General features: G+C 46.3%; 1 protein-coding gene across 4 annotated transcripts in view; it reads left to right on the top strand.

The window, feature by feature from the left end:
• ADAM17 (ADAM metallopeptidase domain 17) overlaps nucleotides 1-13,223 on the top strand; it is a 53,196-nt gene that overhangs the window by 32,260 nt on the left and 7,713 nt on the right. For all 4 annotated transcript variants that reach the window (XM_047845261.1, XM_047845263.1, XM_047845262.1 and 1 more), the window contains 3 exons: nucleotides 678-830; nucleotides 6,707-6,906; nucleotides 8,002-8,105. In XM_047845261.1, the coding sequence (XP_047701217.1) occupies nucleotides 678-830; nucleotides 6,707-6,906; nucleotides 8,002-8,105 (457 nt within the window). The remainder of the gene's footprint in view (nucleotides 1-677; nucleotides 831-6,706; nucleotides 6,907-8,001; nucleotides 8,106-13,223) is intronic.

Below are 13,223 nucleotides of genomic sequence, written 5' to 3'. Positions count from 1 at the left end.
TAAGGCACATTCCAGCAAATCCATACAACTGAAAAGCCAATAAACATTGACTTAAATAATAGGGGTATTTGCCTCAGTCAACAACAAGGTCATGGATAGCATCCTGTGGGTGCTGTAGCAGCTCGGTGATGCCCTCAGGGAGCCCGGATGTTTCCAGTTTTCACTCAGCCACTCTGAGCACAGGCCTCTGTCCTCCTGCTTATCATCTCCTGCTCACAAGGTGGTTCTCTTCTGTGTTGCAGAATGGAGGACAAAGCCTAGTCTGTCCCTTTCTAAAAGCTTCTCTGTGGAAGTCCCAACCACTGGCTTCTGTTTATATCCCACTGGACAGAACCAGTCACGAGGCTGACCTACCCTCAAGGACATATGGAAAGGTGGTTTATTTTAGTTGAGTGTATTGCCACCTGAGTGGGATTAGGAAGGGGAGAATGGATATTGATAGGAAATACTGATCTGATACACTGGTAGTTTGGCTACGATGTTATAGTTGGTGTAGGTATTTTATTCCACTGTGCTGGGCCCTTCAATCCAGACACTCCCAACTCCCACAGTCCAACTGATACTCTGTCGTTGATTGCATTAATCAAGACCCCATTTAAGAAATCACGGCCTAGCTGGCCAATGCAGCTGATGGTTGGATATCAGGAAATAATTTTTTTCTTTGCACGATCCTTAAGGAAGCTGACCTGGTTACAACTCATGAATTGGGACACAATTTTGGAGCAGAACATGATCCGGATGGCCTAGCGGAATGTGCCCCAAATGAGGACCAGGGAGGAAAATATGTTATGTATCCCATAGCGGTGAGTGGAGATCACGAGAACAATAAGGTGTGTATCTTTTGGAGCTTTTTAAGGTTAGGAAAGAAAGAGGCTATATTTAATTATAATGAGAGCCCAGTAAAGCATTCAGTTCTAGGGATGGAGCTGCAAATTACAAAGTACTCTCAAACCTGGTTGTGTGTTTGAGACTGAAACATGGTCCATCAGATCTGGTTAAAGCTATCATTTCGACTGGTATCAAAGCTAATCATGTGTTGACTTGGGCTATTTGGAAAATCAGTGACAGTAATGGCTTGTATTGGAGGTCTAAATGGCAAGGTCTGGTGCAAGTTAAAAATTTCCTGTCATTTCTTATACAAGTTGTCATTCATTTTAAGTCTACAGTACTTAACAGTTGGTATGGTTTTTTGTTGTTGTTGTTGTTTTTTAATATTTGTTTATTTTCAATAGATAAAGAGACAGAGTGTGAGGCAGGGAGGGTCAGAGAGAGAGGGAGACAACAGAATCCAAAACGAGTTCCAGGCTCTGAGCTATAAACTATCAGCTCAGAGCATGATGCGGGGCTCAAACTCACAAACTGTGAGATCATGACCTGAGCCGAAGTTGGACACCCAACTGACTGAGCCACCCAGGCGCCCCTGGCATGGGTTTTTTAAAAAAAATTTTTTTAGTGTTTATTTTTGAGAGAGAGAGAGACAGAATTCTAGTTGGGGAGGGGCAGAGAGAGAGGGAGACCCAATTTGAAGCAGGCTCCAGGCTCTGAGCTGTTAGCACAGAGCCTGACGTGGGGCTCAAACCCATAAACTATGAGATCATGACCTGAGCTGAAGTCAAACACTTAACTGACTGAGCCACCTAGGCGCCCCTGCATGTTTTTATAAACTTCAACACAATCCATAATTTGACAGAGTATAAGCCTCCCGCGGGAAGGGCCTGTGCTTGTCGTGTTCACAGCTCTGTCTCCAGTACCTAGTAGGAGTACCTGGCATATAATAGTTTGTTGAGTAAATAAACAGTTGGCTCCTAGGATTTTTGAGAGTACACCAGTCCTTGGCATGGGGTACTGTGAGCCTCTTGAGAGACCGTAAGAGTGGCTGTGGCTGACTTAGAGTTTGGATTGAAAGTGTTCATCGGTGTCTGGTTCTTGCATTTTACTTGGTGTTAAACAGCATGAGGCATAATGAGGAAAACATACTGGTTTTGTTGCTGAGTGAGAGTTGGCTGGCTCTACCCGGGAAAGACGGTGAAGTGTTTCTCCTGACTCTTCTTTTGAGCCGGCACTTGGCTCTTTAGAGCCTGGCATGGAGCTAGAGGACCAGGTTATTTTTGTGTTTCCCTGGTCCCGGCCCTGCTTTTTTGAAAGTTTCTTTCTCATGTTCTTTTGTCCTCTTTTTCCTTGGCTATTATGTATAAAGTCTCTTCTTCTTTTGCGTTGCACCTGAAGTTTTATTTTTCCTCTGCCTGGTAGCTCGCACCCAAGGCACTTTTCCCTCCTCATTTCTGCCTACTCTTCCGACTTATCACATTCCCTGTTGAGTTTTCCTCCGTTTTTCTGAGTTGTCTCTGCATTTCTGAATATGTACATTGTAGTTCAGGGCTGTTCAGTAGAAGGTTCTGGGATGATGGCAATATTCTGTGTTAATACAGTAGCCACTAGCCAGATGTGGCCATTGAGCACTTGAAATGTAGCTGGAGAGACTAACTGAATTTTAAGTTCTATTTTATTTAAATTCAATAGTGATTGCCTGGGGCTGGAGGTAAGAATGGGAACTAACTGTAAAAGGACTCAAGGGATCTTATTGGAGGCAAGAATATGTCCACAATGTGGTGATGGCCATGCCACTTGATAAAGTGACTGGGAATCCGTTGACTTGTACATTTGAGATGGGTGAATTTTGTGATATGTAAAATACATCTTACTAAAGCTATTAAAAAACAACAACAACAATAACAAACCAGCGTGAGGGCAGAGGGGAAGTGGTGAGGGTACAGAGGAGTCATGAAGGCGTGAGTCGGTCGTTGTAGAAGCTGGTGAGCGGCATGTGGGTGTTGATAATACTGTTCTGTCCATGGCGAGTGAACATTTCTTTTTTTAACTTATTTTTTAAATTTTTATTTATTTTTTAAATTTACATCCAAGTCAGCAGATGGTGTAACAATGATTTCGGGAGTAGATTCCTTAATGCCCGTTACCCATTTAGCGCATCGCCCCTCCTACAACCCCTCCAGTAATGCTCTGTTCTCCATATTTGAGAGTCTCTTATGTTTTTGTCCCCCTCCCTGTTTTTATATTATTTTTGCTTCCCTTCCCTTATGTTCATCTGTTCTGTGTCTTAAAGTCCTCATATGAGTGAAGCCTTATGATTTTTGTCTTTCTCTGACTCATTTCACTTAGCATAATACCCTGCTGTTCCATCTACATAGTTGCAAATGGCAAGATTTCATTCTTTTTGATTGCCAAGTAATACTCCATTGTATGTATATACCACATTTTCTTTATCCATTCATGCATCGATGGACATTTGGGCTCTTTCCATCCTTTGGCTATTGTCGAGAGTGCTGCTATAAACATGGGGGTGCATGTGTCCCTTAGAAACAGCACACTTGTATCCCTTGGATAAATACCCAGTAGTGCAGTTGCTGGGTCATAGGGTAGTTCTATTTTTAATTTTTTGAAGAACCTCCATACTGTTTTCCAGAGTGGCTGCACCAGTTTGCATTCCCAATGAGTGAACATTTCTGTAAGTGTGAAGTACGTAGTGAGGAAAAATAAATTTACGGAGCCACACTTGGCTCGTGGCTACAGTATTGGACAGTGCGCTCTAGACTGTAGTCATTTGCTTCTTTGTTATGAGGATGGTGTCGGTGTTTTGGGGAAAATTGTCTTACTTTTTTGCAGATTCTTTTTGTACAAGTTCTCCTCAGTGAACTTTCCCCACGAGCTCTTCAAGCGGCCCGGGAAGGATTTCCTAATGAGAACGGTGCCTGGCCAGGCCTTTTGTTTTTTAATTCAGGAAGTGTTGGTCTGTCCTTGTTGGATGTAGAGCTTACTTAAAAAGTCAAAATAAGAAAAGGTGGGCCACCTGGGTGGCTCAGTCGGTTGAGCGTCTAACTTTAGCTCAGGTCATGATCTTGCGGTCAGTGGGTTCAAGCCCACATCGGGCTCTATGTTGATAGCTCAGAGCCTGGAGCCTGCTTCATTTTCTGTCTCTCCCTCTCTCTCTGCCTCTCCGCTACTCACGCTCTGTCTCTGTCTCTCATAAATGAACGAGTGTTAAAAAATAAAAAAAGAAGTGTAGGACAAACAAAGAGGTGCTAGTCTATCAAGAACAATTTATCCATTTATTTATTTTGTCCCAAGAATGTCATATTTAGTGTATTTTCTATTAGTTTGGTTTACCCAACTAACAAACTTGTAAAAATATATTAGGTATCTTCTAATCTACATTTTAAATCAATTCCTTAATAAAAATGTTTTTAACTAGATTAAAAGGGCTCCAGGTTCCTCGACCTCAAAAGACAGGGCCTGGCACCTCCCGCAGACCAGCTGCTGAGAAGTGACATGTGGCCTAGTGACTTGTGCGGCGGGCCTTCTGTGTGGCCAGATGGCCCGAGGGATTTTTGGCACAAGAGGAGAGAGTGTGGGAAGGATGCAAAGAGAAGGCCAGAGGTCTTTAGGGAGCGTGGAGGCCACAAAGGGGAGACCAGAGCAACGGCCACATTCCCCTTGAGCCCTGCCGAGGGGCCCTGCTGCTCAGGTGTGGCTCTGATAAGGTAGTGAGGAGGTCTTCTTCTGGCTTCAGTGTCCATTCGAATTCCTTATGATCTCATCTCCCATAAGTGAACTTCTGAAGTTGAGTTCATGGATCTGCAGTGCTCGTGAATAAACCCAGCAAATTCTAACCGCCTGAGGCTAGACAGCAATAACGCCCCTTAAATATCTTTATTTAAAACAAATACTTTTACTATAAAATAAAAATCTTTACCATAAAAAAAAATCCTTTAATTTTTTTTTTTTTTTTTTTTTTTTTTTTTTTTTTTATGTTTTTATTTTTGAGACAGAGAGAGAGCATGAGCAGGGGAGGAGCAGAGAGAGAGGGAGACACAGAATCTGAAGCAGGCTCCAGGCTCTGAGCTGTCAGCACAGAGCCCAACGCGGGGCTTAAACCCACGGACCGTGAGATCATGACCTGAGCCGAAGTCGGACGCCCAACCGACTGAGCCACCCAGGCGCCCCAAAAAATCCTTTAAAAAAAAAGCCCAGGGGCGCCTGGGTGGCTCAGTCGGTTGAGTGTCCGACTTCGGCTCAGGTCATGATCTCACGGTCCGTGAGTTCGAGCCCTGCGTCGGGCTCTGTGCTGACAGCTCAGAGCTTGGAGCCTTGGATTCTGTGTCTCCCTCTCTCTCTGTCAAAACTAAATAAACATTAAAAAAAAAAAAAAAAAAAAAAAAAAAGCCCAGTTAGGATTTCTGTTCAAGGTGATAAGGTCTTGAATATCTTTTAAAAGTAATCTTTCAGGGCTCAGGGGTGGCTCAGTTGGTCGCGTCCAACTCTTGATTTCAGCTCAGGTCATGATCTCATGGTTCGTGAGTTCAAACTCCGCATCCGGTTTTGCACTGACAGTACGGAACCTGCTTGGGATTCTCTGTCTCTTCCTCTCTCTGTGCCCTTCTCCTGCTCGTACTTTCTTTCAAAAATAAATAAACATTTATAAGTTAAAGAAATAGATAAAGAGATAAATAAAAGTAATCCTTTTGTCATCTGATTCGGTGGTCACAGTTACCTTTGGAGGGTCCTGTGTTCTCTGCTCCTCAAGGGCATGGTCTTCTCTAGGGAGAAAGTGAAGCCATTTTAGCAAAAGGGCAGCAACTGTGGAGACCTTCCCTCAAGAAACTGCACTAAATTTTCCTCAAGTCTCTTGCTCCTTTTCTTGCTAATTTCAGATGGTTTGGAAAATGGACTCCATTTTAGAGCTCCTGGTAAAAAAAAAATCCCCAAATTTATAAGAAGGCCATTTCCATGGTTCTGTACAGAAAATGGTGGGGGAACTAGGGTAGAGGCTTCCTTTGAGATACTGGTCAACTATAGAAATCACAAAGAAATTGTTAAAATCACAGGGATCCATGTGAATGTTTAGGTTACAATTTGGGATTTAATCTTTTAGTAGACCACATGTAAGGTAATCTCACGCCTCTGACTATGCTCAGCTATTTAAAAGCTTTTTTTTTTTTTTTTTTTTTTTTTTTTTTTTTAAATTTATGTTTGAGAGTGAGTCTGCAAACGGGAGGGGCAGAGAGAGAGGGAGGCCAAGAATCTGAAGCAGGCTCTGTGCTGACAGCAGAGAGCCCCACACAGGGCTCGAACTCACGAACCCAGAGATCATGACGTGAGCCTAAGTCGGTCACTTACCCGACCGAGTCACCCAGGCGCCCCTAAAAACTTTAAACATGGGTCATTCATACACATAGGCAGGGAAAGAGAAGGAGGTAAATCAGAAATTCGCGGCATCCCCGAATCGTTATGTCCTGGAAGATGATGGTGTGTTCCTAATTCTCACTGGCACTGTGGCCGTGTCAGGTGCCATGCCTGGGGACAGGACAGCGTAGAATCTGGTGGAACCAGACTGTTGGTCCTCTCGAGGGACAGGCTGGGATGCACGGTCTCACTGTGCAGCCTGCCTGTGAAGAATTTTTAGGCTTTTACCCAAATCCACACCAGCTTTTAGCACCCTACTCAGGGAGGTAACTTGATTCCATTTAACTGGCATTTTGAGGAGACAGTGATGGAACTTGACATGCCTTCAAGGTGGCTCTGACTGTGGCTTTTACATTGAGAGTTTGTCTCTAGGGAAGAACCACAAACACTACATGGGAATGCATTTTTATTGTTACTTTGGGTCCTTTGTGGCCTTCTTTCTTTCAAGATGTTTTCAAACTGCAGTAAGCAGTCCATCTATAAGACCATTGAAAGTAAGGCCCAGGAGTGTTTCCAAGAACGAAGCAACAAAGTGTGTGGGAACTCCAGGGTGGACGAAGGAGAGGAATGCGATCCTGGCATCATGTACCTGAACAACGACACCTGCTGCAGCAGCGAATGCATGCTCAAGGAGGGTGTGCAGTGCAGGTGAGCGCATGTGGCTGTGGGGGAAGAGCAGTTGGAAAACGCAGGGGCTTTGGAATCGTGAAAGGGTATGTGCGCATGCTTGCACGTGTGTTTGTCCTTTTTGTCCTTTACAGAAAGAAAAATGCTTTCTGGAAAGCAGTTTGATTTTATGTTACAAAATCTATAACCTTGTGTACTCTTTGATTCCGCATCCCATAGCTCAGAGAGTCTTTTCTAAGGAAACAGATGTACGAGAGAGGTGATTTCATGGCTACATTCTTTCATAGTGATAAAATATTAGACACAGAATGACAGTTCTCCTGAGATCGAAATTAATTCTTGTGTTTCTCTCCAATAAAATAATGTTGAGATTACTGTTTAATGGCATAAGCTAAATACGGAGGAGGCAGGTTACAAATTAGAAGGTACCTGTGTTTCCATTTTTATGACCAGTGCCTGGCTTAGCAGTACAAGGGGAAAACTTGGTGAATAGCGGATTTGACTATGAACATATTGATGTTGTAAAATCTTTTTTTTTTTTAAAGATTTTTTAAAAAGTGTTTATTTTTGAGACAGAATGAGCATGTGTGGTGGAGGGGCAGAGAGAGCGGGGACAGAGGATTCAGAGGGGGCTCTGTGATGAGAGCACAGTGAGCCCGATGTGGGGCTTAAACTCACGAACTGTGAGGTCATGACCAGAACCAAAGGCGGATGCTTAACCAGATGAGCCATGCAGGTGCCCTTGATGTAAATTTTGATGGGAACTAGGACTCTGGTTGCCTGGCTTCCTTACCACGGTTGCCTTGCAGACCCATGTCTTCCTTTTTTAAGAAATTATGACACTAAGTTAGTGAAAACCAAGGACACCAAGGTGTCTTAAGGATGAGTCACCTTGGGCCTGTCTGTACTTACTGTCTGCACTGCTTCCTGATGCCATAGTAGGAAGGGCCGACAGTACATGCAGGTGGACCAGCACCTGGGGGGGGCCCAGCACGCAGGCCTGGGTGACCCAGCCACAGGCCTTCCCTGCGATCTTCAGGACCTTGTGACTTGACGGTAGTGTGTGCCGCGGGGCTGATGTTTGACTTGGACTGTCCCGTCTGCTCTCCTCTGCAGTGATAGGAACAGTCCTTGCTGTAAAAACTGTCAGTTCGAGACTGCCCAGAAGAAGTGCCAGGAGGCTATTAATGCTACTTGCAAAGGCGTGTCTTACTGCACAGGTATGTCCCCCCGGGGCTTCTCGGGATACTGTGCTCAAGTGAGCATGTGCGTGTGTTTGAAACCGCATTGTCGGGGCGCCTGGGTGGCGCAGTCGGTTAAGCGTCCGACTTCAGCCAGGTCACGATCTCGCGGTCCGTGAGTTCGAGCCCCGCGTCGGGCTCTGGGCTGATGGCTCAGAGCCTGGAGCCTGTTTCCGATTCTGTGTCTCCCTCTCTCTCTGCCCCTCCCCTGTTCATGCTCTGTCTCTCTCTGTCCCAAAAATAAATAAACGTTGAAAAAAAAAAAAAAGAAACCGCATTGTATTTCATTTAGATGAAAACAACCCTTCATAAACTTCATGTGCAGGCTTGTTTTAATCATACTCCTTAGTTTGAGATACACTTGTCACTGGTCTTTGCCAGCCCCATTCTGTTTTCTTTTTTTTTTTTCGTTACTTCCCTGTCATTCACCTCGTCCCCATCGTGCCCTTCCTCTCCCGGGCAGTGTCCTAATGTGTTTCATATTTGCCTGGCCGTGTGTATTTCCTTGAAAGATCATGTAGTGTTATTCTGTGTATATGGGTGTTCTTAACATGCCAGAATGATATTCTACTTTAGATCTTTTTGGAAACTCGGTGCCATGTTTTTAATTATCTGTGTAGTGCTGTATGTCTTTGTCTACATGTCTGTATCCGTGTTTATACATAGTTCATCGTTGTGGCACCTGCTGAGTTGACGTGTATGATTTAACGTATTTAGCGTACTCAGCTGTTCACTAAGTGATGGCTTGGGTCGCTTTCATGTCTGGATCCTGCAGATAGGACTACAGCAGACATCGTCACACATGTCTTCCAGGTGTTGTAAGAGTTTCCTGGGTACATGGGCAGCAGTGGAATTGCTTGGCTACAGAAAGCGGCAGAACATTGATGTCTAGAACGGCGGTCCTGGTGTGTCAGTGCCGCCGGGAGTGCGTGTGGAGTCCTGCATCCCAGTGTCCTTGCCAACCCTCAGTATTGTCCAGGTGTCTTATGTTTTGCCAATCTGATGAGTGTAACGTGATCTCTCATCCCTGTTTGCATGTTTCTTGAACATTTTCTTAGATCTGTTAGCCATTCAGAATTTTCCTTTTGTGAATAGCCAGTTCATATACTTGGTCCAAATTTTTTTCTTTTTTAATGTAGGCTCCGGGGCTTAAACTCACGATCCTGAGATCGAGTCCCACGCTTTACTGACTAAGCCAGCCAGGCACCCCTGTTTAGTCCATTTTTAAAAGTTGGGTTTTATGTCTTTTTGCTATTGTTGATTGAAGGAATTCTTGCATAATTCAAGCGGTTTAAACATTGCATATGCCTTCCTCCTATCTGTTGTCCTTCTTGGAACACTTTTTATGTATTTTTTTGAGCGAGCATGCGCGTGGAGGAGGGGCAGAGAGAGAGAGGGGGGAACAGAGGATCTGAAGCAGGCTCCACACTGACAGTGGAGAGCCTGATGTGGGGCTCAAACTCTTGAACCATGAGACCATGACCCCAGCTGAAGTTTGGATGCTCAGCGGACTCAGCCACCCAGGTGCCCCTCTTGGAACACAACTTTGATTTTAATAATTAGATCTTGCCGTTGTGACGGGGTGTGTATTTTATTGAACTATGGACAGTTACAAAGATATTTTCCACAGTGTTTCATTAGGTTCATTATTTTACCTTTTGCCTTTAGGACTTTAATCCACCTGGAGCTAACCTGTAAGCTATCTATATGAACTATGCATATTTTCTCAGTTCCGTCAGTTCCTTAAAAATTTTCAAAACTATGGTATTAGGTACGTAACTGGACATACTGTCTACATTTTCATGATCTGCTCTTCCTTTACCCAGTATATAATGTTTCTTTTTGACCCTTGTGACTTTTTTGACCTTAATGTTTTATTTGATACTCAGTTACCCCAGATTTTTTTGTTCCTATTTGTCTGGTGTATCTATCCCATTCTTTTATTTTTTTAACTTTCTGTGTTTTTTGGTTGGTTGGTTTGGTTCTCATAACAGCTTTATTGAGATACAGTGAGGGGTGCCTGGGTGGCTCAGTCGATTAAGTGTCCAACTTTGGCTCAGGTCATGATCTCACAGTTCGTGAGTTTGAGCCCACCACGTCGGGCTCTGTGCTGACAGCTCAGAGCCTGGAGTCTGCTTCGGATTCTGTGTCTCCCTCTGTCTCTGCTCCATCCCCTCTCACACTCTCTCTCTGCCTTAAAAATAAATAAAACATGAAAAAAAATTTTAAAAAAAGCCAATTGCGTTAAAAAAAAATACAGTGAACATACCATACTGTTCACCCATTTAAAGCGTACAGTTCAGTGTTTTTTAACGTATTCGCATCTGTGCAGTCACCGCCACACTCCGTGTTAGGACATTTTCATCGCCTCGAAAGGAAACCTGTCTCCTCTAGCCGTCACCGAGCCTCCTCATCCCTCCCAAGCCCCGGACAACCAGTAATCTACTTTTGGTCTCTGTGTATTCGCCTGTTCTGGATGTTTCGTGTAAGTGGGGTCCTACAGTGTGTGGCCTCTTGCATCTTTCATTCAGAATCACGTTTTCGAGATCCGCCCATGAGGTAGCCCGTGTCAGTACTCAGTGTAGTCCCAGCTCTGCATCCCGTCCCGGTGTCCTAGGATGGGCCGCCATCACTTGACGGACTTTTGGATTCTTCCCGCCCTCTGGCTCTCGTGAATACTGCCGTGAACACCTGTGTGCACGTGTTGTGTGAACATATGTTTTCCTTTCCCTTGTGTGTGCCCAGGAGTGGAACCGAGTCACGTGGTCACTGTTGAATCGTTTGAGGAGCTGCCGGGTTGATTTCCACGGCGGCTGTACCATTTTATGCTCCCCCCCCCCCCCCCCCCACCGGCACCTGAGGGTTTCTGTCCGTCCACACCTTCACCAACGCGGGTTGTCTTTCTGATTATAACCATTCTAGTGAAGTTTTGTCTCATTTCCGTTTTCCTTTGAACTCTTAAATGTGCATTTTATCGGACGGGACTCGTGATTCTTGCATTCGGAGATCTGTCAGCGTGCCGGCCATCTGCCACGTCAGGAGCCAGAATGTCTCAGTCAAGTTTACATCAGCGTTTTCTAGCCGTGCTCAGTGTTTCTGTCTTTATTATAATAATAAAGCAGATTCAGAAAAATGTTTTCAATAAGCATAAGCAAAGCAGTTTGAAAAACTCGGTTCATTCTCATCAAGTAGCCTTTTGTCTCCTTGGTATTTTCTTTTTTTTTTTTTTTAAATTTTTTTTTTCAACGTTTATTTATTTTTGGGACAGAGAGAGACAGAGCATGAACGGGGGAGGGGCAGAGAGAGAGGGAGACACAGAATCGGAAACAGGCTCCAGGCTCTGAGCCATCAGCTCAGAGCCTGACGCGGGGCTCGAACTCACGGACCGCGAGATCGTGACCTGGCTGAAGTCGGATGCTTAACCGACTGCGCCACCCAGGCGCCCTCCTTGGTATTTTCTATGGAGCAGCACTCGCGGAGTGTGAGTGCGTTACAAGGTCAGCATCCCCGACCAGCAGCGTCGCATCACCTGCCATCTCGTAAGGCGGGAAGTTCTCGGGCCCCTCCCCGGGGCCCCTCCCCGCCGCACGCCCTGCCTGCTAGCTCTGACGCACCCTGAACGGACAGCCCGGTGAGACAGGTGACACTGTGCCTTTACGGATCTTCTCCGTGTCTGCTACTCTGATACCAGTCTCTTGAGAACAGGCGTTTGACAGATAGTCGCGAAGCATTTTTTACGTATCCGCTCAGGGCAGCGTCGTAGACCGAAAACACGGTGACAGTGCAGAGTGTCCCCCTTCACCGCCTGCTGCGCTTTCCTCGCAGCCTGCGCTCCGCAGCGGCAGGCCTGTCACGTGCCTGCCCCGTGGACGCCGAACGCCCGGCGCCCGTGAAGGGTTCCGTGAGACCAGGGGCAGGTGTGGCGCACCCGAGTTAGGCTGGGGTGTATCCCGGGCACCTAACGAAACGGGGCAGGTTCCTTTGCGTTCGGTGTCCCTGCCGCACTGACTTGGTGGGTCGCTTCCATCCCGCCGTGGGAAGGCCAGGCCTCCAGCTCTGGTCCCCGCCCGTTGCTTTCCTGCAGCAGTTTCTCTCGTGTCGCGCTCGTGCCGCTCACTTTCCAGAATGAGTCACTCATTCCGTCCTCTCCCTGGAGTTTAACATCCTTCGGTGGCTTTTATTTGTCCTTAAGAATCATCGATTCATTTAAGAGATATCTGTGATGTCCTTACGGTGTGAGAGGGATTGGGATATAAATGGATTCACTAAGAGGTTTGATCTTCGCTCTCGTGGAGCTTCCCATTCCGTGAGGGGAACAGAAAGCACATCGTCAAGTAGACGTAAATTGCACCACGTGTGCTTGAAGGACAGAAGTCGCTGTAGCTGTAGCAATGGAGCACAGTGGGGGTGAAAGCGGGGCCCCCGGGAGGTCCGAGGGACGCCTGTGAGCCAGATCTAAAGGGGGAGTAAGAACCAGCCCTTTCCCTCACAGATGCAAATGAGGGCATTCGGGGCATTCCAGGTGGACGGGGCAGCCTTCGTTAAGGTTCTGTGGTGAGGGACCTTGGAGCAGTGAAGAAATGGAAGGCGGCTGAGCGTGAGGGCTCGGGAGTTGTCGCTGGTGAGGTGGGAGGGGCCTGGCCGGCCGCTTCTGTGAGCCTTCCCCACAGCTTGCTTTTCAGTCCAAGTAAACGGCTCTAATGTTTGTTCCGTAGCGTGTGGATGTTATGTATGTGTATATATATAATTTATCTTTTTTGAGAGAGACTGAGAGAGCGTGAGCGGGGGAGGTCAGAGAGAGAGAATCCCACGCAGGCTCCGCCGACAGCACGGAACCCGACGCGGGGCTCGATCGCACAGACCGCGGGATCGTGACCTGAGCTGAAACCCAGAGTCGGCCGCTTCACCAACTGAGCCACCCGGGCGCCCTGTGTATATTCTTTTATACGTAGTTGTGTTTCACGATACAAAGGTAGAAGCAGGGCTGCCTGGGTGGCTCAGTCAGTGAAGTGCCCAGCCGGCTCAGGTCACGGTCGCGTGGTTTGTGGGTTCGAGCCTCAAACCGGGCTCTGTGCTGACGGTGTGGAACTTGCTTCA

This window comes from Prionailurus viverrinus, unplaced genomic scaffold, assembly GCF_022837055.1.
Source record: "Prionailurus viverrinus isolate Anna unplaced genomic scaffold, UM_Priviv_1.0 scaffold_33, whole genome shotgun sequence".
Lineage (NCBI taxonomy): Eukaryota > Metazoa > Chordata > Mammalia > Carnivora > Felidae > Prionailurus > Prionailurus viverrinus.
This window is presented reverse-complemented; position numbering and strand designations above follow the sequence as displayed.